The 26,474-nt window shown below is 42.0% G+C and overlaps 2 protein-coding genes across 2 annotated transcripts; one reads left to right on the top strand and one right to left on the bottom strand.

The window, feature by feature from the left end:
• The first annotated feature begins 284 nt into the window (after positions 1-284).
• Positions 285-17,598, top strand: LOC112247186 (cysteine-rich protein 2). The gene is made up of 7 exons (XM_024415906.2): positions 285-433; positions 5,904-5,998; positions 11,598-11,655; positions 13,786-13,911; positions 15,179-15,253; positions 15,749-15,843; positions 17,008-17,598. The coding sequence occupies exons 1-7, from the start codon at positions 391-393 to the stop codon at positions 17,143-17,145; spliced, it is 630 nt and encodes a 209-aa protein (XP_024271674.1). The 5' UTR covers positions 285-390; the 3' UTR covers positions 17,146-17,598.
• Positions 17,599-18,767: 1,169 nt separating this feature from the next.
• LOC112253549 (solute carrier family 22 member 7-like) lies at positions 18,768-24,956 on the bottom strand. Its single transcript, XM_042299057.1, has 9 exons — positions 24,658-24,956; positions 23,665-23,819; positions 23,343-23,511; positions 23,121-23,244; positions 22,696-22,805; positions 22,262-22,476; positions 20,723-20,831; positions 20,223-20,435; positions 18,768-19,469 (listed from the first exon to the last, which is right to left on the bottom strand). The coding sequence occupies exons 1-9, from the start codon at positions 24,693-24,695 to the stop codon at positions 19,382-19,384; spliced, it is 1,221 nt and encodes a 406-aa protein (XP_042154991.1). The 5' UTR covers positions 24,696-24,956; the 3' UTR covers positions 18,768-19,381.
• Positions 24,957-26,474: the final 1,518 nt, after the last annotated feature.

The following is a 26,474-nucleotide window of genomic DNA, read 5'->3' as shown; positions in this document are numbered from 1 at the left end:
CAGGTTCATGTCAGGGCACCACAGGTTTCCTATGTCCTGTTCTTAATAGAGTGGGTGTGTTCATTCAATAGGATGGTACGGTAGGCTACACCTCCCATTGCTCTGGGGTGACATTTCCCCTATGAAGGCCTACAGATCTTGGATCAGCTTCCTTCCCGGAATCCTAACATCAACAATCAATGGGGAAAATGCAAAACTGGCTCAAGATCAGCCTCTAGGGTCAACTTCACCCTACTCCACACCTCCCATTCGGAGGCGGAGCCCCAAAGTCTCTTTACTTGAAATTGAACACAGTTGAAGGTACTGCATCATTCTGCCAGCCTCACAGATAGAATTTTAAGGTCTTTCAAGTGGGAGTAGATCGTCAGCTGGACAAAGCTTTTTTGAAGAATGACGTCGAGGTGCCCCAGATGCACAAAAGATGTGTTTTTTGGTAAGGAATAGTTTTTGTAAATTTATAGCCCGCGCCAATGAAAAATTATCTGAATATTGAAGATGATCAGAGAATTTGGATTGCATATATTTAAGAGTGATGGTAATGATTTACGATAATTAAATGAGAATTTACTGAAAGAAAATATTCAAATGGTTATTGTAGGGATAATTTGTGCAGATACAAACATTATAGAATATAACTGAATCCAAACCCTGTATGTCTTGCAAATGCCTTTGTGAAGAGGAGAAAAAATACATGTTATGTGAACTGTTTGGCATTGAGGCGACCCGGAGGGGCTGCCGAGGCATGAATGCCAAGTTGTCCCGGCTGATGACTTTGGGATGCAGAACTGTCAGAATAGGCTAAAAGTGTAGACTTTGTTATCATAAGATAATGTATTATCAAAAGACAATAGAAAAATATAATTAAAGTTACCTTTTCAAAACCAGGCTAAGGGAATGCATGTATACATTCTTAACCAGATGTCTCTGAAATGTTGACTGATTATTCCAAGACATTCAACGAGGATGAGTTAATACTTGACATGTTTATTTATGTATAGGCAAGGTTACACGGGTTATATAAGTTAAACCACTGGCAGGAGGCTACAGGCTGCAGCTCTTGGTTGTTCCCACTCTTGTCTCTGAGCTGAAATACACTTTTGTCTATTGATTTATTGTCTGCAAGTTGAAAGCTTATTTATGCTGAAGTGTGGTAACCCGTTATAGGCAGAGGGAGAGGGGTCAAAATGTCCAATAACATTTCAGGGAGAGGGTAGAGTACAAAGTCTGTGTTGGTTATAGCCTACCCTGTGAAACAACATAAAGGAAACCCTATGTATAATGTACCAAATAGAGATATACACTACCATGTCAAACGTTTTAGAACACCAACTCATTCAAGGGTTTTTCTTTATTTGTACTATTTTCTACATTGTAGAATAATAGTGAAGACATAAAAACTATGAAATAACACATATGGAATCATGTAGTAACCAAAAAAGTGTTATATTGGAGATTCTTCAAATAGCCACCCTTTGTCTTGATGACAGCTTTGCACACTCCTGGCATTCTCTCAACCAGCTTCATGAGATGAAAAAATGAAAAAATAGTAAAAATAAAGAGTAACCCTGAGTAGGTTACTGAATAAGTAGGTGTTCGAAAACTTTTGACCGGTAGATGCTACCATCGGAATAAATAAACAAATTAATGAATTAATAAATAAATGGATGAATGAATGGAGGGGTTTGTATTTCATAGTATTTTTGTGTAATTATAGGGGATTAGTACAAGACGGTTGGCTGCTAGGTAAAGGCCTTAACAAAGCCTTCCAAACTGGCAGCGACTACAGGGCAAAACAGACCTAATGGACATGGCAAAATGTTCAACCATTGAAGGTTTAAAGGTGCTACACATAATATTTATTAAAAATCTTTGCATTGTAATTTCTGAACATTTTCATAATATACACTACCGTTCAAAAGTTTGGGGTCACTTAGAAATGTCCTTGTTTTTGAAAGAAAAACTATTTTTTTGTCCATTAACATAACATTGATCTGAAATGCAATGTAGACATTGTTAATGTTGTAAATGACTATTGTAGCTGGAAACGGCAGATTTTTTTATGTAATATCTACATAGCCGTACAGAGGCCCATTATCAGCAACCATCACTCCTGTGTTCCAATGGCACGTTGTGTTAGCTAATCCAAGTCTATCATTTTAAAAGGCTAATTGATCATTAGAATACCCTTTTGCAATTATGCTAGCACAGCTGAAAACTGTTGTGTTGATTAAAGAAACAATAAAACTGGTCTTCTTTAGACTAGTTGAGTATCTGGTGCATCAGCGTTTGTGGGTTCGATTATAGGCTCAAAATGGCCAGAAACAAAGAACTTTCTTCTGAAATTCATCAGTATATTCTTATTCTGAGAAATGAAGTCTATTCCATGCGAGAAATTGCCAAGAAACTGAAGATCTCGTACAATGCTGTGTACTGCTACCTTCACAGAACAGAGCAAACTGTCTCGAACCAGAATAGAAAGAGGAGTGGGAGGCCCCGGTGCACAACTGAGCAAGAGGACGGGGTACATTAGAGTGTCTAGTTTGAGAAATAGACGCCTCATAAGTCCTCAACTGGCAGCTTAAATAAATAGTACCCGCATAACACCAGTCTCAACGTCAACAGTGAAGAGGCGACTCCGGGATGCTGGACTTCTAGGCAGAGTTGCAAAGAAAAAGCCATATCTCAGACTGGTCAATAAAAATAAAAGATTAAGATGGGCAAAAGAACACTGGACAGTGGAAGATTGGACAAAAATGTTGTGGACAGACGAATCTAAGTTTGAGGTGTTCGGATCACAAAGAACATTTGTCAGACGCAGAACAAATGAAAAGATGGTTGATGCCATCTGTCAAGCATGGTGGAGGCAATGTGGTGGTCTGGGGGTGCTTTGGTGGTAGTCAAGTGGGAGATTTGTACAGGTTAAAGGGATCTTGAAGAAGGAAGGCTATCACTATATTTTGCAATGCCATGCCCTGTGGACAGCTCTTAATTGGAGCCAATTTCCTCCTACAACAGTACAATGGTCCAAAGCACAGCTCCAAACTATGCAATAACTATTTAGGGAAGAAGCAGTCAGCTGGTATTCTGTCTATAATGGAGTGGTCAGCACAGTCACTGGATCTCATCCCTATTGAGCCGTTGTGGGAGCAGCTTGACCATATGGTACGTAAGTGTCACGAGCATGTGTCCTTGGTGCGCAGGGTACTTGGGTGACTGTTGGAGCATGACCTGTACGTCAAGGCTGAGAAATGCCTGCTCTTCCAGCGGGCCGTCTCCTTCCTAGGGTATCGCATTTCCACATTAGGGGTGGAGATGGAAAGTGACCGCATTTCAGCTGTGCGTAGTTGGCTGACTCCCACCACGGTAAAGGAAGTGCAGCGGTTTCTAGGGTTTGCCAACTACTACCAGAGGTTTATCCGGGGCTTTGATCAGGTAGAGGCTCCTATTACCTCACTGGTGAAGGGGGACTGGTGCGTTTGCAGTGATTGGCTGAGGCGGACAGGTCTTTTGGTCACCTGAGGGCTCTGTTTACCTCAGCTCCCGTGCTGGCGCATCCGGATCCCTCTATGGCTTTCATAGTGGAGGTGGACACGTCCGAGGCTGGGATAGGAGCCGTGCTCTCTCAGCGCTCAGGTACGCCACCAAAGCTCCGCCCCTGTGCCTTCTTTTCGAAGAAAGCTCAGCCCAGCGGAAAGAAACTCTGATGTGGGGGACAGAGAGTTGTTGGCTGTCGTCAATGCGTTGAAGGCGTGGAGACATTGGCTTGAGGTGGATAAACACGCTTTTCTCATCTGGACTGACCAACGCAATCTGGAGTACATCCGGGCGGCGAGGAGACTGAACCCTCGTCAAGCAAGGTGGGCCATGTTCTTTAGCCGTTTTGTCTTCACCCTGTCCTACAGACCAGGTTCCCAGAATGCTAAGGCAGGCGCTCTGTCCCAGATCTATGACACAGAGCGGTCCATGGATCACACTCCCATACTCCCGGCCTCTTGCCTGGTGGCACCGGTAATGTGGGAGCTGGACACGGACATCAAGCAGGCAATACGTGCAGAGCCCACTCCCCTCCAGTGTCCAGCTGGAAGTCTGTACGTTCCGTCTGCTGTCCACAACCGTTTGATCTATTGGGCCCACACGTCACCCTCCTCTGGTCATCCGGGCATCGGTCGGACAGTGTGCTGTCTTAGTGGGATGTACTGGTGGCCCACCTTGGCTGGTGGCCCACCTTTATGTTTCCTCCTGCTCGGTGTGCGCTCAGTGCAAGGCCCCTAGGCACCGGCCCAGAGGGACGTTACAACCCTTACTCGTTCCACAACGGCTTTGGTCGCACCTGTCAGTGGACTTCCTGGCGGATCTTCCTCCCTCACAGGGTAACATCACGATCCTGGTCGTTGTGGATCGGTTTTCTAAGTCCTGCCGTCTCCTCCCTTTGCCCGGTCTCCCTACGGCCCTACATACTGCGGAGGCTCTGTTCACACGCGTCTTCTGGCACTACGGGGTGCCTGAGGACATAGTATCTGATTGAGGTCCCCAGTTCACGTCAAGGATCTGGAGGGCATTCATGAAACGTCTGGGGGTTCTCGATAAGCCTTACCTCAGGTTTTCACCCCAAGAGTAACGGGCAGGTGGAGAGTGAACCAGGATGTGGATAGGTTTCTGCGGTCCTATTGTCAGGACCGGCTGGGCGAGTGGGCGGCGTTCATACCCTGGTCAGAGATGGCCCAAAACTCGCTCCGCCACTCCTCCACTAACCTCTCTCCCTTCTAGTGCGTACTGGGGTACCAGCCGGTACTGTTCCTCTCCTTGTTCGGGCTCTCCTTGTTCGCCGGTCTACTAGCCATCGCCGATCCACTTTTCATTTTCCATTTGTTTTGTCTTTGTTTATACACACCTGTTTTTCATTCCCCTAATTATTGTTCATGTATTTAACCCTCTGTTTCCCCCATGGTGTTGTGCGGGATTGTTTAATGTCATGTTCTGTAATGTTGGTGACTGGTTATTTCGACGGGTGCTGTTTCTTGCCCGTGAGTAAAAGTTGATGTTCGTGTATTTGTGTTTGGGCAAGTGTATTGTTTTACCTTGCACCATTCATTATTCTGAGTAAAGTTACGTTGCTCCCAATTCTCTGCTCTCCTGCTCCTGACTGCATACACCAGCTACACCCACCATTCAGACTGTAAGAAGTGCCCATCAAGCCAATCCAACTTGTGGGAGGTTTTTCAGGAAGCATGGGGTGAAATCTCTTCAGATTAGCTCAACAAATTGACAACTAGAATGCCAAAGGTCTGCAAGGCTGCAAGACTGTAATTTATGTAATTGATTCTCCTGCCGGAGCAGCATCTGTTGTAAAATGGGAAAGGTGTTTTTGACTTTGTAGCTGTGTTATCTAGTGGACATTGGGTCAAATGGCCATTGTAGAAATTGCTCTGTCATTTCTTGGTTTCAAAAATTCTACACCATTTGCTCAATTTCAGCTTGTGTGAGAATACAAGCATGTAGTAGTGTAGGGAATCATTGTACCATCTAAATTGCTGTGAAAGGCTCAAGCTCGAGTCAATCACGGGTCTCCGCCATGTTACAGGGAAATGAGATCTGGGGTAGAGGGAGATTGATTTTGAATACAGCTTAGTGCGGTTGCAATTCACCTTACATCCACATAGAGGAAATTCCAGGCGTAGCACCTTTACGACTTGCTGCCACTCCAATCTATCCTCTATACATTTTCAATTGATGGGGCACTATAATCACATCAGAGTAATATTGGTACAGCATTCTCACTCACGAATGCAACAAATATAGCATATTACAAGGTATGCCTCAAAATATGTTAATTACTGGAAACAACAAGGCCTACTCCATTGTTTTTACTGTGTTGTAATTTTCTCTCTCTTTCTGTCCTGCAGCTGAGAAAGTGAGCTCGCTGGGGAAGAACTGGCACCGGTTCTGCCTGAAATGCAAACGCTGTAACAAAACCCTGTCGGCTGGCAACCACGCTGAGGTAAAGGGAAGCCCTGTGACCGTAATCAAATCAAATATCCTATCTACAGAGAGGGAGATTTTATTTATTTATACTTTATTTAACCAGACAAGTCAGTTAAGAGCAAATTCTTATTTACAATGATGGCCTACCCCGGCCAAACCCTCCCCTAACTCGGACGATACTTGGCCAATTGTGCACCGCCCTATGGGACTCCCGATCACGGCCGGTTGTGATACAGCCTTAGACCACTGCGCCACTCGGGACGAGAGAGTGAGAGAGAGAGACAGAGAGAGAGAAAGAGAGGGGTGTGCTATCTTACCCAAGAATAAAGGGAGTGAGGGAGGTAGGGGGCGAGACAAAGAGAGATACAGCGAAGGGATGTGCTATCCTACTCAAGAGAATGGGAGAGAAGGAAGGGGTTGCATGGGGACGGAGGGCAGGCCACTAACCCCCATACAGTTTATGCTCAAATAGCTTTACATTGTATCACAACTAAGGGGTGTTGTCAGTTAAGTGAGTTGCTTTTAGACCCATATATAAACTCAAATGAAAAGTTGCTGTGGCGCATCTACATTAGAAGTCAGATAACAGTGGCTGTGAAATTCAGTGGCCTAGAAATTCCAATCATCTCAAGAATGAAACTGTTGAGCGGCTATGTTTTTGTGGGTCCCTTTGATTGTAGCTGGTCTGTGAACCAAAGCGTGGGTTTAGAATAATCTGACACTCATCCTTTGTCCACTCCGATCCCTCACCAGGCATCGTGACCCAGATCCTTTCTACTGTGTCTGTGTCGCAAATGGTACCCTATTCCCTACACTGACCAAAAAAATCCTGTTGTTTTTACAATAACTTAGTGTATATAGGGCACTACATAGGGAATATGGTGCCATTTAGAACACAGGTAGTGTCCTGCCACCTTTCATTGTCCCGCTCAAAAGATTTTCTAGCTCACTGAGCTGAATCGTTCAAGTTCAGAATCTAGGGCTTGTATATCTGACTGCACCCCCATCTCACAGACATGGGACACACACACACACACACACACACACACACACACACACACACACACACACTGTGTCCTCCCCTGAGCATGGCAGTTAGCCAGCCTAGTAGTGGAATGGAATGTTAGCTCAGGGGACGTCTCTAATTCGAGTGAATGTTTAATGGAACTCTGTCAAGAGGACTTGTCTCTCGTTTCACCAGGGTGCTTCTTCCTCAAGACAAATATGACACTGAGGATGATGGATGGAAATAAGGAAGGGTTGGGGAATGCAAGTATTAAGACTTTAGTAAGAGTCAGGGCCAGTATTCATAAAGCGTCTTAGAGTAGGAGTGCTGATCTGGGATCAGGATCCCACTGTCCATGTAATCTTCATTAATTAAGATCTAAAATCAAAACCGAGGCTACATCAGCACTCCTAATCTGAGAATCTTTGTGAATATGATCCCAGATATTTGAAACAAAGTAATTCCATTAGTATCTAGAAAGTGTAGGGTTATGTTATTGCTAGTGTAGTATTAACAGTGTAATCCTCTTGTATGATCTCTCAGTACCCCACATTTCTGCCTAGTCATGCACAGTATATCCTGTTAAATGTAAGAAAGGAGCTTTACTGTACAGTCATAGTAACAGCAACTATTCAAGGATGACTCATCCCCACAGTCAGAAAAATAATAAGCAAATCCCAGAAATATACATATCAAAAGAAGGATAACAGAGATTGAAAAGAAGCTCAAAATGAAGGCCGCACAGGTGGGCCTGGACAATGAAGACTCAGCTTGGTGCAAGGATCCCCAGTGAGGGTTTATTGTACTAAAAATAGTCAAAGACAATAAATAAAACAATCAATAAACAATGGATAAAAACTATGCAGTGTCGAGCCAGTGGGGGACCACATATGCCCCCTGGCAGGGGGGGTTTGAGTCCCGACTAGGCCTCTATCGGTGGCTGTCAAAAATTACAGAAGGGGATCAGAATTATTCTAGCCAGTGTCTGGAAAGGCTATATAACGCATTCATCTAAATGTGCACTCTAAATTATATTTTTCACTTATCACAGACTCCAAGTAACTGAATTATAGTTAGAGGCCCAATATTCTGGTCAGGTATGGTTGGTCTCCTGACTAGTGTTCTCCAAGTCTCACAGAGTAGGATAAATGTCAAAGGGCTATAGTTGTTTTGGAAGCCTGTTTGATACCCTAACCCAGGGGTAAGTCATCGTCCTGGCCCAAACAAGTATTTGAGTTGATTGATACTAGGGCTACTGAGGCCACATGTGGCTGGAGGCTCCTTATTTGGGGAGGACAGGCTCATAGTAATGGCTGGAATGGAATGGTATCGAACACATCAAACATATGGCTTTCATGTGTTTGATACCATTCAATTCACTCCATTATTATGAGCCATCCTCCCCTCAGCAGCCTCCTGTGACTGAGGCTACTCATTCAGGTCATTTCAGACCAGTAAGTGACAAAGTCAAGCCTTGATTCAGTGTTTCAGTGTACATTCGTTTGGAGACTATGGGGTAGTTGGTTCAGTGGGCCCGGGAACATACAGTTGGTTCAGTTTACCAGGGAACAGACAATTGGTTCAGTGGGCCAGGGAACAGACAGTTGGTTCAGTGGGCCAGGGAACAGACAGTTGGTTCAGTGGGCCAGGGAACAGGCAGTTGGTTCAGTGGGCCAGGGAACAGGCAGTTGGTTCAGTGGGCCAGGGAACAGGCAGTTGGTTCAGTGGGCCAGGGAACAGGCAGTTGGTTCAGTGGGTCAGGGAACAATTAATTATTTATTTTTATGTTCTGATGGTTGCAATTGCAATATGTAACCTTTTGGGCGACCTGACCAAACTCACATAGAAATATGAGTTATGGATCTGTCATAATCTGTTCTATGTGCGCTATTTCTATACTTCCTCTTCTTAAGATTCATTTTTGTGTCTTTTACTTTCGGTTTTCTACACGAGCTTCAAACAGCCAAAAATACAATATTTCTAGTTATGAAAAAAAAATCACAGCGGTTTAGATGGTACAATGATTATCTACACGATACTTGCTTGTTTTGTCACATAAACTAACATTTGATTTCTGCATAGTGCACCTTTAAGGGTTACTTGTGGATGGAAGGGTTCACATGCTTGACTTTTGAGAGGCAATTCTTCTTACACAGGTCCTTCTGGACAGTACATGGAATAATGTACAAGCACTGCTAGTTCACTGTCACCAGCCCATATACTGTCTACTTCAGGGGTGTCGGTCTGCCAAAAGGTCCTCACCGTCAACTTTTTCTATGCTCCCTTACTGTCCAGCTTTCATTGTTTTGTGATTACTAGCGTGCTGGACACGGTCAAGAAACTGTATGAATGTAGGTCCATTGTCATTTATACACAGTTTTCCATTTGATTTTAGTCATTTTAAAGTATAACAAATTCTCCCCTTCTCTCTCAGGGGTCAAATAAATGTTTTCATCAGGGAGGGACAGAGAGGGGACAGTGGCATTTGCATTCCTGAAAGGGTTTCTCATTCGGGGGAATTCTCAATACTTCTGGCTGTTGGGATCATTGAAAATACAGACATGCCAAAAGACATGGGTACCTGATGTTGGCATCTTTAAAGTTAAGTAGATGTTAAAAGACTAAGTATACATTTATAATGACCTTGTCAGAGAGGCTGTAGCCAACAATGCTAACACATTCATCACATTGAAAAATGCCTGCTCCATGACATAACGCCCTCAGTGAAAGTGTGACAATGAACAGGCCAAAGTGTGACATCACAACAGACTGTCAGGTCTTTAACGGATACTTGTAGTATCAGAGGTTGAATCCCATTTGGGACGCAGGTTCACTCTCCAGAAAAAAACATGATTTCAAATGATCAGACATGGGACAACCTGTTCTAGACACCATGTTCCAGACCTCAGTGTCCGTATATAGAGAGCCTGAAATAGCTATGCAGGAAGTGATGATTTAACTTTGAAGTTATCAGTGAGTATATGTGACACATTCAGTGATTCACTATGAAAATCATGTGCGTATTTAGGAATAATACGCTTTTTTTTTGCTTCCTAAATTTCACGCTACGGTTAGTTTGTTGTATTAATGGTGCAAGCAGGATGCTAATCTACCCTCGGAAAACAATGGTATAGCAAGGCCTTATCATTACAACAATTATTATGAGAAAATACATGTACAAATATATATATATATTTTTTGTCACACAGCAAAATATTTTGTTGCATATGCGACCAAATAGATCACAGTTTAAAGCCCTGTATCCACATCAATGCAATTGAACCTCAAACAATTGCACACTAAATGCCATTTCTTAATATGTACCTACACAGTGTTACCATTGTTTCTGACAATGTAATAACCTTATGTCATACTGGGATGATCTGAAGCTATTTATGCAGCAAAAGGGTATTTCATTAGAGACTTCAGTGTTTTTGGAGAATCTTCTTTGGAGTTTTGGTTTGTCTTACTTTGTTGTTCTTGTGGCGTAAGGGAGTTTGTCAAGTAATGAAATATTATTCTGCTTGAGGAAACACATATATCTCACACACACACATATCTCGCACATACGCACACAAACACACACACAGATCATTCCTGTGTGTTCAGAGTGAGCTGTGTCCAACAGTGTGTGTGTATTCATTCATATAGGTACTGTTTGAGCTGTGTCACACACAATAACCCAGTGTTGGTCCGAAAAGAGGTGTGTCACATTCATTGCGTGTTTTTAAGGTTGAGTCATAAAAGGCACCCTATTCACTAAATAGTGCACTAGTTTTGACCCCATGGGCCCTGGTCAAAAGTAATGCAATCGGGTGCCTTTTGGGACTTACTCTCTATGGTTGGTTTCATATGCAGCCATTTAGATTGAAGAGCTTGAAGAGCCTGGTGAGGTCACAGCATCCTAAATCTCTGATATCCTCTTCTCAGAAGGGTGTTAGTTGTCTAAATATTGCTTCATTCCCAGTTCATGCCCCGAAATGTGAGGGAGCTAGCTAGAGCATATGGAAGCAGTTTGTTCAAATTAAAGTCTGAATTGGGGAGGTGTTTGACAGGAATTTGAGTTGGAAGGATCTCTCTCTGCTCTGCTCGGCCCAGTCCATTTTAGGACTGACAGAGAGAGTTCCTCCATAATTAACTTGAAGGGGTCAGGAGGAGAAGGCATTTGTATATATTTGAAAGACAATTGCTGCCAATGGGCCCATGTCAAATGCAGTGCACAATAAACAGAATAGGATGCGATTTGTGACAATTCCAGTGACCGGTCAGCGGTCACATTCCTGAAATATAACCTCTGTCTGATTGGTTTAAACCCAATGCTTTACAATGACGCTGACTGGCTGTAAAGTTCAGTTTCAGTGAATTGTGAACCGTTTCAGTAGTTTCAACTTCAGTAAACAGTTTATTTCTGAAATAAGTAGAACTGTTTCAGTAAATAGTAATAGCTTCAGTAAAGAGTTTATTTATGTAATAAGTAGAACTGTTTCAGTAAATAGTTACAGCTGAAGTTGAACTTAAATTGTATATTTGTTTTGATTAATTAACCATATTCAGCTATTTCTTATGATTTTAGATTATTTGGTAATATTAGACATTCTCTGTCTTTCAGCATGATGGACTGCCCTACTGTCACAAACCATGCTACGGAACTCTCTTTGGACCCAAAGGTAAGAGATTACTGTTAAAAAGCCTCATCACAAATATATGATGAGGAAGAATGGCTAATAGCATACATATAGGATAATCTTTGTTGTCTCTGAGGGGGAAATTGTCTTAGATACACAGTGCTGTTGAATTAAAAAAAAAAACTATACCCGTTACACACACACTGTCACGCCCTGACCTGAGATATCTCTGTTTTCTTTCTATTTTGGTTAGGTCAGGGTGTGACTAGGGTCGGTACGCTAGTTTTTGTATTGTCTAGGGTTTTTGTATTGTCTAGGGTTTTTGTAGGTCTAGGTGATTTGTATGTTTATGGTGGCCTGATATGGTTCCCAATCAGAGGCAGATGTTTATCATTGTCTCTGATTGGGGATCATATTTAGGTAGCCATTTCCCTTTGGTGTTTGTGGGATCCTGTCTATGTGTAGTTGCCTGTCAGCACTCGTTTGTATAGCGTCACGTTTCATTTTGTTATTTTGTTCAGTGTCATTCTTTAAATAAAAATGTTCGCATACCACGCTGCGCCTTGGTCCGATCCTTATAACGAACGTGACACACACACTTAAACACCACCACACTTCATACAGTATCACAAATGCACTCCTTTCCCCACTCACACAAACAGCCATAAAAGTAGTTGAATGATTAAGAAAAGTGTTTAAAACATTAGACCATTTTATCACACAGATACTATATGGTTTTTCAAGGCATTTCCAATGCATCAAAGTGCATGACCTCTTCAGTGTGCTGTGTGGAGCCCAGACAGATATATCTATAATGACCTCCTGCCCTGGTGTAATGCAGCCTGACCAGAGCCTATTCAATTATTACTCCTAACCAGGTGGGCCTCATTTCTTAAAGTTTCTTCAATTTCAATTTGCTTAAACCTTTGACAAAAATTTGAACCACACCAAAATCCTAGGATTTGTATGTGCCATTAAAAAAGTTGATTCATAATTATGGTGTACACATCACACCACACCACATTACATCATGTAGTTCTACGCAATACATACAACTTTGGGTTTATGAAGGTGTGAATGAACTCTGATGTAATCTGAGGTACTTCGCTTTTTTTTAAAGTCAAAAGAACCACAAAAGGAGATTTTTATAAGCTCATAACATTTTTGTCTGACTACAGCTGTGGTGTACTCAGAAATATAGGTATTATTCTGGGTAAATATGAGATCCCAATTGGCACCCTATTCCCTATATAGTGCACTACTTTTGCCCAAAGCCCTATGGGCCCTGGTTAAAGGTGGTGCACTATAAATGGAATAGGGTGCCATTTGGACAGAACACAGACATGATTTCACAACTAAAATTTTAATTGGATTATTCCCCAATGTGATGCATTAATCGTGTAGTAGTGTATGAACACAAGGGCTTATTGAAGAACTGAAAGAAATATACATATCTACACACTGTTGAAAGCTACCACAGTTTATTGAGTGCAATGTTTCTATTGAAAACCGACTAGAGGCAACCAGCAACCTAATATGACCATGCCTGCATATTACATGATTGTTGTTGTAGGGGTGCCATAACACCTGGAAGAGAAAGTGTAATCTAATTTCCTAGATGGGACCTGGGTTCCAGCAGTTAGGGGCCAATAGGGGAGGTTCATTAGACTGGGGAAGTTAAATGTAAAGAGGGTTACACATCTGACAAACTTGCGCTCATATCAAATAAAATTATTTTGAGTAGCTTCATAGATTATCCATAAAGAATGAGATCATCCTACATTACAGTTGAGTTGACCCCAGTCCATACATACATACAGAAACAAGGAATTTGTCTGGAATGTGTGTGTCTCTGGTGGTTTGGGTTGGATGGGGGCGGGGTTTGGTTCTGGATGTTTGGATAAAGGAACCTCAAACCCAACTGAAAAACAACAGGCATTTCCCCTTGGCCTCTTCCTCCTCTGTTTTCAGTCTATCATCCAAGATGGGAGTTATGCAGTAGGACCTCTAGTGGGGCTTAAAACATTTCCTTTTTAAAATAAATCACACTGACAACCAAATTCCTCTCCTCTCCTCCTCTCCTCTCCTCTCCTCTCCTCTCCTCTCCTCTCCTCTCCTCTCCTCTCCTCTCCTCTCCTCTCCTCTCCTCTCCTCTCCTCTCCTCTCCTCCAGGTGTGAACATCGGAGGGGCAGGCTCCTACATCTACGAGACTCCTCAACCCACCTTCGACTGCCCCTCCGAGGGATCCCCCACCACACCATGGACCACCATGCAGGTCACCTGGAACCAACCCAAAGGCAAGGGACAGTAGATCCCAGATCTATTTGTCATGCTAAACAATGTTCACAGGAGCTGAGCAAGACAGCACAAACCGATTTGGGACCAGGCTAAAGCGAGGGGAGTAGTAGTATTATTAATTAAGGGAGCTTAGAGTAGCATATTGTCTTGATGAAAAACAAATAACCTCCTTAGCTCTCGCAACCTCGCGCACACACACACTGTTGGTTAAGGGCTTGTAAGTAAGCATTTCACGGTAAGGTTACATGTTGTATTCGGCTCATGTAACAAATAAAGTTTGATTTGATTTGAACCCGTCCTTTTTAGTCAGGGCTGCTCAAATAAACTGGCCTTGCCAAGTGCTCCAAGTATGACCGTTAAGGGTTAAATATAGCAACATAAAGGGAATAGAGAGAGGGTTACTCACCACCAAATGGTTGTAACGACTGTCTTGTTTCACACACAAACATACACGCACTTGTAATGACCCTCTGTTTGTCACTGGGGAGGAATGAGCAATTTTCATTGGCCAGCTTTGATTGGCTCACTTCCTGAAATATTTTGCCTTAATGAGGCTTTTCCTACAGACGAGCCAATTGTGTTAGTAACACTTCACATGTGACAAGGGACGTAATGTTCCAAGTAAAATTGACACGTTACTTTGAGTTATATAAAAGGATGGCTTGTATCTAAGATACATTTCTAAGATATAAACCCTCTAAATCAGGACCAATGGTTTTGAAGTGATTTGCAGCACAAGAGATGTCTATCTCTGACTATGTCTTCAAAGAACCATCTCTGATTACAAGATTCAAGATTGACCAACAGATCTTTTTAAAAGATCTTCTACACAATTTGTGCTTAGCATTTCCTTTGAAGATTAAAATGATTTTGACGGAAGGGGTGGGAGAGTTGCTGATTGCTCGTTATTACGATTATAATGATTTATAATCTGTTGAAGCTTTGCCTTTTGATAAAAAAATTTTTTTGCTACAGTATGTATCACAATGCGTTACTATTCAATCTGCAAACTGCGTGGTTAACTTAGAATAGATAAGTTGTGTATATTGAATAATTCTGTAAAGTAGGAGATTACATTTATTTTACAGTAGCAGCTGGACTTGGTCACTGGTATGCTGAGTTTGTGTCCTTATATTTGCTGTCTGGTTGGAGGAATACAATCTGCATGTTTCTGTGGGGTTCATTTCTGAGTTTAAGTGAGGTTAATTTATTAATTTATGTGGGGTGAACTTATGAATAACCTCCAGTCACTGTTGTTTTTCCCAGTTCTTCCCCCTCCAACCAGGACATTTGCTGGAGAGACCTCACTCTGTCCTGGCTGTGAGAAAGTGGTCTATTTTGGTATGTTTTGGTCAGACTGTTATTTTCAACATTTGCTTTCTTATGTTTATTTTCTATGTTAGTTTAGCAGATGTTTATATTTTCAAAGCAACATACAGTACAGTGAGTGCATATATTTTTGGTGGGAATTGAACCCACGACCTTGTGTAACCGTTATTTAACTCGGCAAGTCAGTTAAGAACAAATTCTTATTTACAATGACAGCCTACACTGGCCAAACCCGGATGACGCTGGGCCAATTTTGCACCGCCCTATGGGACTCCCAATGATGGTCGGTTGTGATACAGCCTGGATTTGAACCAGGGTGTCTGTAGTGACGCCTAAAGCACTGAGATGCAGAGCCTTCGACCGCTGCACCACTCGGGAGACCTTAGCATTGCAATCACCACATTTTTACCAACTGAGCCACACAGAACCATGTGCACTGTTTATTAATGATCCTGACATGCCAGCTGAATGAGGTGGTAGTAGTGACGTGTTTGTCTGTGTGTGCAGCAGAGAAGGTGATGTCCCTGGGTAGGAACTGGCACAGACCGTGCCTGCGCTGTGAGAGGTGTAAGAAGACACTGACCTCTGGTGGACATGCTGAGGTATTATATCCACATTATTACTGTAGTGGTTCCCAAACGGTGGGGTTCACCTGAGGGGCAAGCAAAATGTGTACAATTGCAAGAAATTAGCTTTAAAAAGGTAGGTTGACGTTTATTGTCATGAATCTTGCCCTGGTGGCAGAACTGACTGGTGCAAAGTCAAAATTGGCTTTATCCAAAAAATTTCTGAAAACAAAAACTTTCTTTTTGGTCTTAATTTAAGGTTGGGGTTAGGCATTAGGGTTAGCAGTGTGGTTAAGTTTAGGAATACTAGATTAAAGGAATACTAGATTTTGGCAAGGAGACCCTTTATCTACTTCCCCAGAGTCAGGGGAACTTGTGGATACCATTTTAATGTCTCTATGTCCAGTATGAAGGAAGTAAGAGGTCATTTTGTGTGCCAATGCTAACTAGCATTAGCGCAATGACTGGAAGTCTATGGGTATCTACTAGCATGCTAGCCTGGAAATGACTGGAAGTCTATGGGTATCTACTAGTATGTTAGCAGATACCCATAGACTTCCAGTCATTGCGCTAATGCTAGTTAGCAATTGCCCTAGCTCTAGTTAGCAACTTCCTTTAAATTGCACGCTGAGACATAAAAATGATATTCACAAGTTCATCTGACTCCCGGAAGGTATATAAAGGGCCTCCATGCCAAAATCCCGTAGTATCCCTTTAAGGTAAGGATTAGGATTAAAATCAGATTTTGTGACTGTCCCAGCTAGTGATCACTGCAGAGCTGTGAGAAGGGGGGCTTAGTGTAAAGGTTTGGAAACCACTGCTGTAGATGACAGAAGCCAGGTGTGCTTTTAAGACTTGCATCAGTATTTTTGTAATGAAATGTGCAAGTTAGGTGATTTTATTAATTTTATTATTAAAGTCTCTTGCATCTTCAGGATGCAAACATGGATTTATAACACAATCTGAAGAGGCATTGATGTTGGTAAATTAAATCAGACTGATTCAAACCAATAGAAGTGTATTCATCCCCTCAGGGAGGGGCAATTAAGAAGAGCTAAATGCCCCTTCATGTATGTCTTATTCTGTCATCTGTAGTCTAGGGTCATGAGACAGGCTCATGATAAAGAATGGATGTTGAATAATAATATCTATCAGATTCAAAACTATAATATGACATTGCTGATGTTTCCCTTGCTGCAGCATGAAGGGATACCTTACTGCCACGTCCCTTGCTACGGCATCCTGTATGGACCAAAAGGAGTGAACATCGGAAACGTGGGCTGTTACATCTACGAGAAAGAAGGCATGGCGCAAACTGAAATACCCAGCCAGTCCTAGCGACACACTGAAAGTGAGATGAATGTAAATAGCCAATAGAAAACTCTGGTTAAATGTCCTCGGTTTGGGGTTTCAGTTTGATTTGGGTCATTTCAGTGACTGAATTGATTGAAATTACTGAATTGAGTGACTGAAGTTGTTGTGATGGAACCGACCACGCGATCACAGGTCAACATGAGGTCATGTTTCTTTATTTGTTTTCATGATCACAGAAATGATATCACATTTGAAGGGACATTTACAAAAAACGTTCTGCATTTTATTCTAATGTATTAACGTAATAATGTTTAGGAATATTTAAATCACGTTTGCAACCTAAAGTTATAAAGCATTATACCGGCACACTAAGTGTTTTTACATATATACATATATATATTTAATATATGCATATACAGTATCAGAAGTTTGGATACACCTACTCATTCAACATTTTTAACATTTAACATCTTCATTTTTTACATTTTCTACATTGTAGAATAATAGTGAAGACATCAAAACGATGAAATGACACATATGGAATCATGTAGTAACCAAAAAAAGTGTTAAACAAATCAAAATAGATTTTAGATTTTAGATTCTTCAAAGTAGCCACCCTTTGCCTTGATGACAGCTTTTCACACTCTTGGCATTCTCTCAACCAGCTTCACCTGGAATGCTTTTCCAACAGTCTTGAAAGAGTTCCCACATATGCTGAGCACTTGTTGGCTGCTTTTCCTTCACTTTGCGGTCCAACTCATCCCAAACCATCTCAATTGGGTTGAGCTTGGGTGATTGTGGAGGCCTGGTTACCTGATGCAGCATCTGATTTGGGCTCATCAAACCAAAGGACAGATTTGCACCGGTGTAATGTCCATTGCTCGTGTTTCTTGGCCCAAGCAAGTCTCTTCTTATAATTGGTGTCCTTTAGTAGTGGTTTCTTTGCAGCAATATTACCATGAAGGCCTGATTCACGCAGTCTGTTGAGATGTGTCTGTTACTTGAACTTTGTGAAAAATGTATTTGGGCTGAAATTTCTGAGGCTGTTAACTCTAATGAACTTATTCTCTGCAGCAGAGGTAACTCTGGGTCTTCCTTTCCTGTGAGAGCCAGTTTCATCATAGCGCTTGATGTTTTTTGTGACTGCACTTGAAAAAACTCAAGTTCTTGAAATGTTCCGTATTAACTGACCTTCATGTCTTAAAGTAATGATGGACTGTTGTTTCTCTTTGCTTATTTGAGCTGTTCTTGCCATAATATTTGTATTTATTTTACTAGTCAAGTCAGTTAAGAACAAATTCTTATTTTCAATGACGGCCTAGGAACAGGAATTGCCTGTTCAGGGGCAGAACAACAGATTTGTACCTTGTCAGCTCGGGGATTTGAACTTGCAACCTTTTGGTTACTAGTCCAACGCTCTAAACCACTAGGCTACCCTGCCGCCACCAATAATAAGAAAAGAAATTCCTCAATTAACTTTTAACAAGGCACACCTGTTAATTGAAATGCATTCCAGGTGACTACCTCATGAAGCTGGTTGAGAGAATGCCGAGTGTGCAAAGCTGTAATCAAGGCAAAGGGTGGCTACTTTGAAGAATCTCAAGTATAAAATATATACACACTTTTGTAGTTAATACATGATTCCATATGCATTATTTAATAGTTGTGATGTCTTAACTACTACTCTACAATGTAGAAAATAGTATAAATAAAGAAAAACCGTTGAATGAGTAGGTGTGTCCAAACTTTTGACTGATACTGTATAAAATGTGTATACAACAATAGGCTCATATTCAATATTAAAGATTGATTGCATGCATTTGCCAATGGTTATGGTGAAGAATAATGCACAAAGAGTTATGATACATTATCAAAGATAATCTTGTTCCTCATTGATATGAAACAGAAAATTAGTATTTTCTAAATAAGATAATGTAATATTGGAATTAAGTGTAAATTATAATTTGTATGTGACGAATAACACTTGAATTATGCTTCACACTTCAGGCTCTTTCTCTTTTGTTCTCTTGCATTTCATTTATCTTTTTTTATAAGATCAGTGAGAGGTTTGAAGGTTGTTTTTGATGTGTAACAAACACACTGAGTGTACAAAACATTAAAGAACACCTTCCTAATATTGAGTTACACCCATTTTGCCCTCAGAACAGCCTGAATTCGTCGGGCATAGACTCTACAAGTTGTCAAAAGCATTCCACAGGGTGCACATTTGGGCATATCAAAAATATATACAGGAAGAATCTTAGTATCCATTTTCCACCTCATCATTGTCCTTTGATTTGAGAGGGATATCTGTTGTTTCCACAACTTGGGATCCAGCCAAACCTTTCCTAGAATGGTACATTAAAGAAATAGATATACAAATCATTGATAAAACATTTACTATGACATTCATAATTATCAATAATCATGTTTAGAAAGAAATTAATTCATCATTTTGACTGAAATCTATACTAAGCAACTTTATCGTTATCCTGAAATGATATGGAGATCAAGTCCCTTGTTCTCGGCCTAAGGCTGGGATTCAATCCAAGGTAGGCTATAACGCAACGCATAACAGACTTAAAGGTAATTTACGCTTGAGCCGACATGCGAAGGGTTTCCCATTAATGTGATCTCCCCAAACGTTGGGGAAAATGCCTTTAAAGGCGCAATACACTGTGTGCAACCCAGCCAAATTCACTTAAAAATGTATGTTAAAAACCGGTCATTCTCATTGAAAGCAAGTTTGATAAGTGGTAGATCCATTCTATGTGCCCAATTGTTTAGGCTTCCTTTCCTTAGTTTAGTTTTTGCGTCCTTTTACTTTAGATTTTGTACACCAGCTTTAAAAAGTAGAAAATATTATATTTTGGGTTAATACAGTATATTTCACAGTGGTTTAGATGGTACAATGAATCTCTACAATGCTTGTTATGTCACAAACTGAAATTATAGGACAGTATTTTAGAATTTTAGCAACCACGCAATGGTGGAACAATTTCTGCATATTGGGCACATTGTCAGCGGTCAAGTGCGCCGCTCTATAATGTGCTCTATTGCATCCAACCTTAAGTGTCTGTATCACAGAGGCTATATCGTACCCTGTCTGCCCGTCCTCAACGTCCTGGATGGTCTCTGGTAGACAGCGGCCCCGTGTCTCCGGCAGCATCCTGGCCACCAGGCTAGCCAGCAGGGCTATGGAGCAGAGGAGGACCTGTGGAAGGTCCCTCCACACCTCGTCCAGCAGCAGGATCAGAGGGGCCAGAGACACTCCCAGACGACCCATGGATGAGTTGTAGCCCATGCCGTTCTGCCTGAGAGACAGAGAGAAAGACACAGAACACATGTTTTGACATGTCTTTAGTTACACTTTAAATCAGAATCCCAATCTCCTGATGTTGATCTCTTTCTGTATTTTTTCCATTCTTAATGACATTTCCACAGGAAAGTTGAAAGTAAAGGGAAATAGATAGGAAAGTGACCAAGGTGGGAACCCCCATCGCCAGGGGCATGTGGTTTTGAGTCCGCAGTGCAACCACTACACTAAATCCCCATCAAATATTCCTTTGTTAAAGAGAGAGTAGAGAGGAGAATCATTTACCTGACCACAGTAGGGAACAGCTCAGAGCTGTACAACACAACGGTTGTGAAGGATGTTGCCGAGCAACCCTTCCCCAGCACCGCCACCACCGTCCTTAAAACAGACATGTCTGAAAGAGAGGATGGGAACAACATGACCTTTAACTCAAAGTTACACACCTCATTTAAATCTTGAGGATGAGTCCATGAATAACTGAAACAGACTGGAACAGATCCCAGCAGTACTAGATACTTTGTACTACTCAGTACTTTGTGGGCTATACTCAGCCTCGTCTCAGGATGGTAAGTTGGTGGTTGAAGATATCCCTCTAGTGGTGTGGGGGCTGTGCTTTGGCAAAGTGGGTGGGGTTATATCCTTCATGTTTGGCCCTGTCCTCGGATGGGACCACAGTGTCTCCTGACCCCTCCTGTCTCAGCCTCCAGTATTTATGCTGCAGTAGTTTGTGTCGGGGGGCTAGGGTCAGTTTGTTATATCTGGAGTACTTCTCCTGTCCTATTCGGTGTCCCGTGTGAATTCAAGTGTTTTCTCTCTAATTCTCTCTTTCTCTCTTTCTTTCTCTTTCTGAGGACCTGAGCCCTAGGACCATGCCTCAGGACTACCTGACATGATGACTCCTTGCTGTCCCCAGTCCACCTGGGCGTGCTGCTGCTCCAGTTTCAACTGTTCTGCCTTATTATTATTGGACCATGCTGGTCATTTATGAACATTGGAACATCTTGGCCATGTTCTGTTATAATCTCCACCCAGCACAGCCAGAAGAGGACTGGCCACCCCACATAGCCTGGTTCCTCTAGGTTTCTTCCTAGGTTTTGGCCTTTCTAGGGAGTTTTTCCTAGCCACCATGCTTCTACACCTGCATTGCTTGCTGTTTGGGGTTTTAGGCTGAGTTTCTGTACAGAACTTTGAGATATCAGCTGATGTACGAAAATAAGCTGATCAGCTGATCTACATAAATAAATTTGATATGATTACTAGATGCGCTAACTCCTGTAGAGTCGCGATAACTCCTGTAGAGTCGTAATCTAGTAAGTGCCAGGGTATGTTCCACCCCAGCTACACACCTGATTCAACTTAGCATGGTCTTCAATTGAGCTATTAGTTGAATCAGGTAGTATGTTAGTATGTTAGTGCTGCACTGAAACAAAAGCCTGCACACACTGCAGCCCCTGCTGAAAACCCCAGTTTTTTATATGATAACTCCTATATTTAAACAATAAGGCCCGAGGGGGTGGGGTATATGGCCAACATACCACGGCTAAGGTCTGTTCTGAAGCACGATGCAACGCGGAGATCCTGGATACAACCCTATTGTCCATATACCACAAACACTGAGGTGCTTTATTGCTATTATAAACTGGTTACCAACATAATTAGAGCAGTAAAAAATAAATGGTTGTCATATCCACGGTATACAGTCTGATATACCACGGCTATCAGCCAATCAGCATTCAGAGCTCAAACCACCCAGTTTATAAAAGATAATACTGCCTTCTGGACCGGAGTTGCTCACCTTTCTAATCAACAAAAAAAAGCACTCACCTCGGGGTATGAAGATGTTGATAGCGAGACAGATTCCAGCTCCTAGTAAAGATCCCACTTCTGTGTTTCTCCTGCCCACCTTATCCAGAAGGTAGTACGCTGATAGTTTGGCTGGCAGCTCTATGGCACCGTACACAAACTGGGTCAGATAGATATTGAGTCCAAATCCAGTGATGTTGAAGCTAATGCCATAAAATGTTGATGCCACACCATACCTTCGGTAGGAGAAATCAGGTTGGCATTGTTAGTGTTTTTAAATTGTGTAGACTGATGTCATGTGTCGTGACAGTTTGAGTTGAGTTAAAAGTTGACATTTCATGATATTTTCTTGAATTCATCAATAAATTCTTACATTGTTATGTATAACCAGACTTGATGAACATGCATCTACTAAAGCGACTTGTAACAGACATCATGAGAGAGGGGATACTCACCACACTATGCCTGTTAGTAGAGCCAGCCTCCTCATCTTTGGTGTCCTGACCAAGTCCAGGTAGGAGTGACTTCTGTCTTTTCTCTCTGTCACAATGATACTGGACAGAGTCTGTTGGGAAGAAAAATAGAGGCGGATCAGTTGCTGAATCCCAAATCAACCCCTAATCCTTAGACTCAACCACCTAGAAACTTGTGTACATCTGAACCTATAGGATAAGTATAAGCAATATGGCAAAAATCACACCCAGCCTTTCAGAGGGAAAGTAACCTGGTCCCAGATCGGTTTGTGCTGTCTTGCCAACTCTGACCATAGGAGTTAGCAAGACAGCACAAACAGATATGGGACTAGGCTAGAAGGAAAGGTGAAGGAATTACGATATTGCTTAAACTTCCTGATCCTGATCCGATCCTGATATTCGCTTACCTCTGGTGTAATTTTGGATCCAAACTCCTCCTTCTGGTTCATCTGGGCACATTGTTGCAAATAAAAGTTAGCTTTCTCAAACTTCCCATTGGCTATGAGCCACCTGGCTGACTCAGGAATCCATCTATTGGAGGAGGTAAAGATGTCATTCACAATTACATAGCAACGGTTAACTGTCCATTCCTTTTTTTGTCAGTCCATCAGTCAGACCCTCCCTCTAACCTCCAGGTGAGTATGGCTAGAGCAAGAGGTGAGGTGACCGCTATGGTCAGCTGTCTCCAGTCGGTCACACAGTAGGCTATGGCTGGAATCATGCAGTTACCAAACGTCCAGGACAGGCTGTCAATCACTCCCACCAGCTTTCTGTGCTGAATGTCCACCCACTCCACACCTGAAGAGATGGGACAACACCACAACACAACCCCAGATGAGGAGAGGGTAGTGTCTGGGGTGCAACGTGGGTTATCTGTATTTGTCTAGTGGGTGGGCTTCATATTTGAGTGTGGGTGTGTGTGTGTGAGCCTGTGTGCATGTGTATAATCACTGAGTACTGATGAGACGATAACGATGCCGGTGATACCGAACCCAGTGAAGAACCTGAGCACAGCGAACATGATGAAAGAAGTGGAGAAAGCACTGGCAAAACCAAACAACATGCCAGAGATATAGGACACCAGGAGCATGGGCTTCCTACCAAACCTAGAGAAAAAAAGACATGTAAAGAGAAGGTGCAATGCAGGAAATGTAAAACGTGTAGTATATTTGAGGTATAAAAAGGCTTCTGATATTTGTAATTTCCACTTTGACTTGATTTTCCCTTACAAAAAAAGGATCAACCCCTACAAAAATGTCCATTAATTCTAATCCACATACTAATTCACATTTCCTGTTGCTGCAGGATTATTTTCTATAGCAAACTGGCTCAAATTAAGATCCTACATCTGTACATTAAATCAAAATCAAATCAAATATATTTATATAGCCCTTCGTACATCAGCTGATATCTCAAAGTGCCGTACAGAAACCCAGCCTAAAACCCCAAACAGCAAGCAATGCAGGTGTAGAAGCATCATTAATTAGCCTTATCCAAGCCAGAACGGCCCATAGGAGATAGGCTCCTGCCCTGTTTCTGTAGCGTGAGGCAGTTCCCCTTTTCCAATTAGAAAGATAATCTTGTCTTATTATGTAGAGAGAATACAAAAACAAAATTCCTCTGAATTGGATTTATTTAAAAATATTAAAGTCCAAATGCAGCAGTTTTTATATGAATATCAAACCATTATTGGGTAACAATTAAGTACCTCAATGCAACAATATTCGATTCAAATGGTCAAAAAGAAACAAGGCTATGGGCCAAAACATACTAACACCTGCAAAATCGCGATTTGTCCAAATGATCAATGACAATCATAGCATCCCATAGTCTGTTGACAGACACTACCATAGCAGTTCTGATACATGCATCTATACATAAGAGATTAGGTTAAAGGTGACTCTAAAATCTACTGTCTGAATGAATAAATGACTGTTAACTTACCTGTCACTCAGGCTTCCAAAGGTCATAGCTCCGAACATCACTCCTATGAAGAAGATGGTTGTTGTCGCCTTATTTTGCCCTTTCTGGTCACACACCAAGTCCCACTGATGAGAGAGGTGGAATTAAGAATAAACTCCTTCAATGTATAAATGAGAATGGCCTCTCTACTTTACTTTTGTGAAAGACTTTCATTGAGTAGCTAGCAATGCAACAATATTCAAATATGCTTTGAAAGTACGAACAACACTTAAATTATATGCAACATCTGTAGTGGTCAAATAATGACATTCAATGACTACAACATGACCTTTCGACTTCTATAGTCTTGTGACAAAGAGACAGTAAGACTTACCTCTGTAGCCAGAGTGGATTTGAAGGTGCTGTTGTCATATGCCCATCCATTCTGACAGGGGACTGTAACTAGGTCACGGTCATTGGAGTTGGAAAGGAGCCGGAACTGGGGCTCTGGGAACATCTTACAGGAGCTTGGAGTCCCATCTTCCTGTACTGGAACGCTGACAGTCAGTCTCTGCTCGTGGGTCAGATTCTCAAAGAGGCTGCCATCATCCAGAGCGCTGAGGTCACAGTGGTGAGAGGGCACGGCTGCTATGAAGTTGTTCAGCAGGAAGTGACACGGCAGGGTGAATCGACCAATAAAGCTGATGATAATGATCATAATCTGGAACCGTCCAAATCCATTGACAACCGAGAGTAGGTGTTCGAACTTCATCTTCCACTTGGTCCACACAGACTTCTGGTCCACACAGACTTCTTGTCCACAGACTTCTTGTCCACAGACTCGTAATATCAACAGCAATCCCTCTCTCATTCACCAACGTTGAATCCAAAAAAATATGTCCTAATCTTTTACCAAGTCTAAAGGTTGTCTGTTGGTCCCATATTCTCATTGTTAGGTAAACCATGTGAAATTGATCAATCTTTGACAGTGCAAAACCACTTAAACCTCTTTTGTTTGTGGAAGAATGCCTTCATCTACATTAATTGGTGACATATTGACAGAAAGGAGTTGCTTGAGCAACTGAAGAAAATTTCACAATTTCAAACTTTCTAGAAGTTCAAAATGAGAATAGGACGTGATGTTTGTGCTCTTGCCAACTCCATCACTCATTGTCAAGCCAAACATACATTGTACCATGACAATGGGTGGGTGACAAGGACTTGATAGCATGATGGTAACAACAGGCTGGCACTCAGGCTAGTTCCCACACAAGTTTGTAGAAAAAAAGCAAAAATAGAAGAAGGCTAGATATACTGAAACGAGACGAAGGCTAGATATACTGAAACGAGACGAAGGCTAGATATACTGAAACGAGACGAAGGCTAGATATACTGAAACGAGACGAAGGCTAAACGAGACGAAGGCTAGATATACTGAAACGAGACGAAGGCTAGATATACTGAAACGAGACGAAGGCTAAACGAGACGAAGGCTAAACGAGATGAAGGCTAAACGAGACGAAGGCTAGATATACTGAAACGAGACGAAGGCTAAACGAGACGAAGGCTAGATATACTGAAACGAGACGAAGGCTAGATATACTGAAACGAGACGAAGGCTAAACGAGACGAAGGCTAGATATACTGAAACGAGACGAAGGCTAGATATACTGAAACGAGACGAAGGCTAAACGAGATGAAGGCTAAACGAGACGAAGGCTAAACGAGACGAAGGCTAGATATACTGAAACGAGACGAAGGCTAGATATACTGAAACGAGACGAAGGCTAAACGAGACGAAGGCTAGATATGCTGAAACGAGACGAAGGCTAAACGAGACGAAGGCTAGATATACTGAA

The sequence above is a fragment of the Oncorhynchus tshawytscha genome, linkage group LG16 (assembly GCF_018296145.1).
Source record: "Oncorhynchus tshawytscha isolate Ot180627B linkage group LG16, Otsh_v2.0, whole genome shotgun sequence".
In the NCBI taxonomy this organism is placed as follows: domain Eukaryota; kingdom Metazoa; phylum Chordata; class Actinopteri; order Salmoniformes; family Salmonidae; genus Oncorhynchus; species Oncorhynchus tshawytscha.
The sequence above is the reverse complement of the archived record's forward strand: the minus strand, read 5'-3'. Positions and strand labels throughout refer to the sequence as shown.

What these genes read in the sequence shown, in the direction of transcription:
- LOC112247186 (XM_024415906.2), top strand. Translation starts at nt 391, where the DNA reads ATGACGTCGAGGTGCCCCAGATGCACAAAAGATGTGTTTTTTG. An exon ending in AACTCTCTTTGGACCCAAAG is followed by an intron (nt 11,656 to 13,785) that starts GTAAGAGATTAC and finishes CCTCTCCTCCAG; the next exon opens with GTGTGAACATCGGAGGGGCA. An exon ending in CACCTGGAACCAACCCAAAG is followed by an intron (nt 13,912 to 15,178) that starts GCAAGGGACAGT and finishes TGTTTTTCCCAG; the next exon opens with TTCTTCCCCCTCCAACCAGG.
- LOC112253549 (XM_042299057.1), bottom strand. Translation starts at nt 24,695, where the DNA reads ATGTTCGGAGCTATGACCTTTGGAAGCCTGAGTGACAG. An exon ending in CTAGCCATACTCACCTGGAG is followed by an intron (nt 23,245 to 23,342) that starts GTTAGAGGGAGG and finishes CTCCTCCAATAG; the next exon opens with ATGGATTCCTGAGTCAGCCA. An exon ending in GATCCAAAATTACACCAGAG is followed by an intron (nt 22,806 to 23,120) that starts GTAAGCGAATAT and finishes TCTTCCCAACAG; the next exon opens with ACTCTGTCCAGTATCATTGT.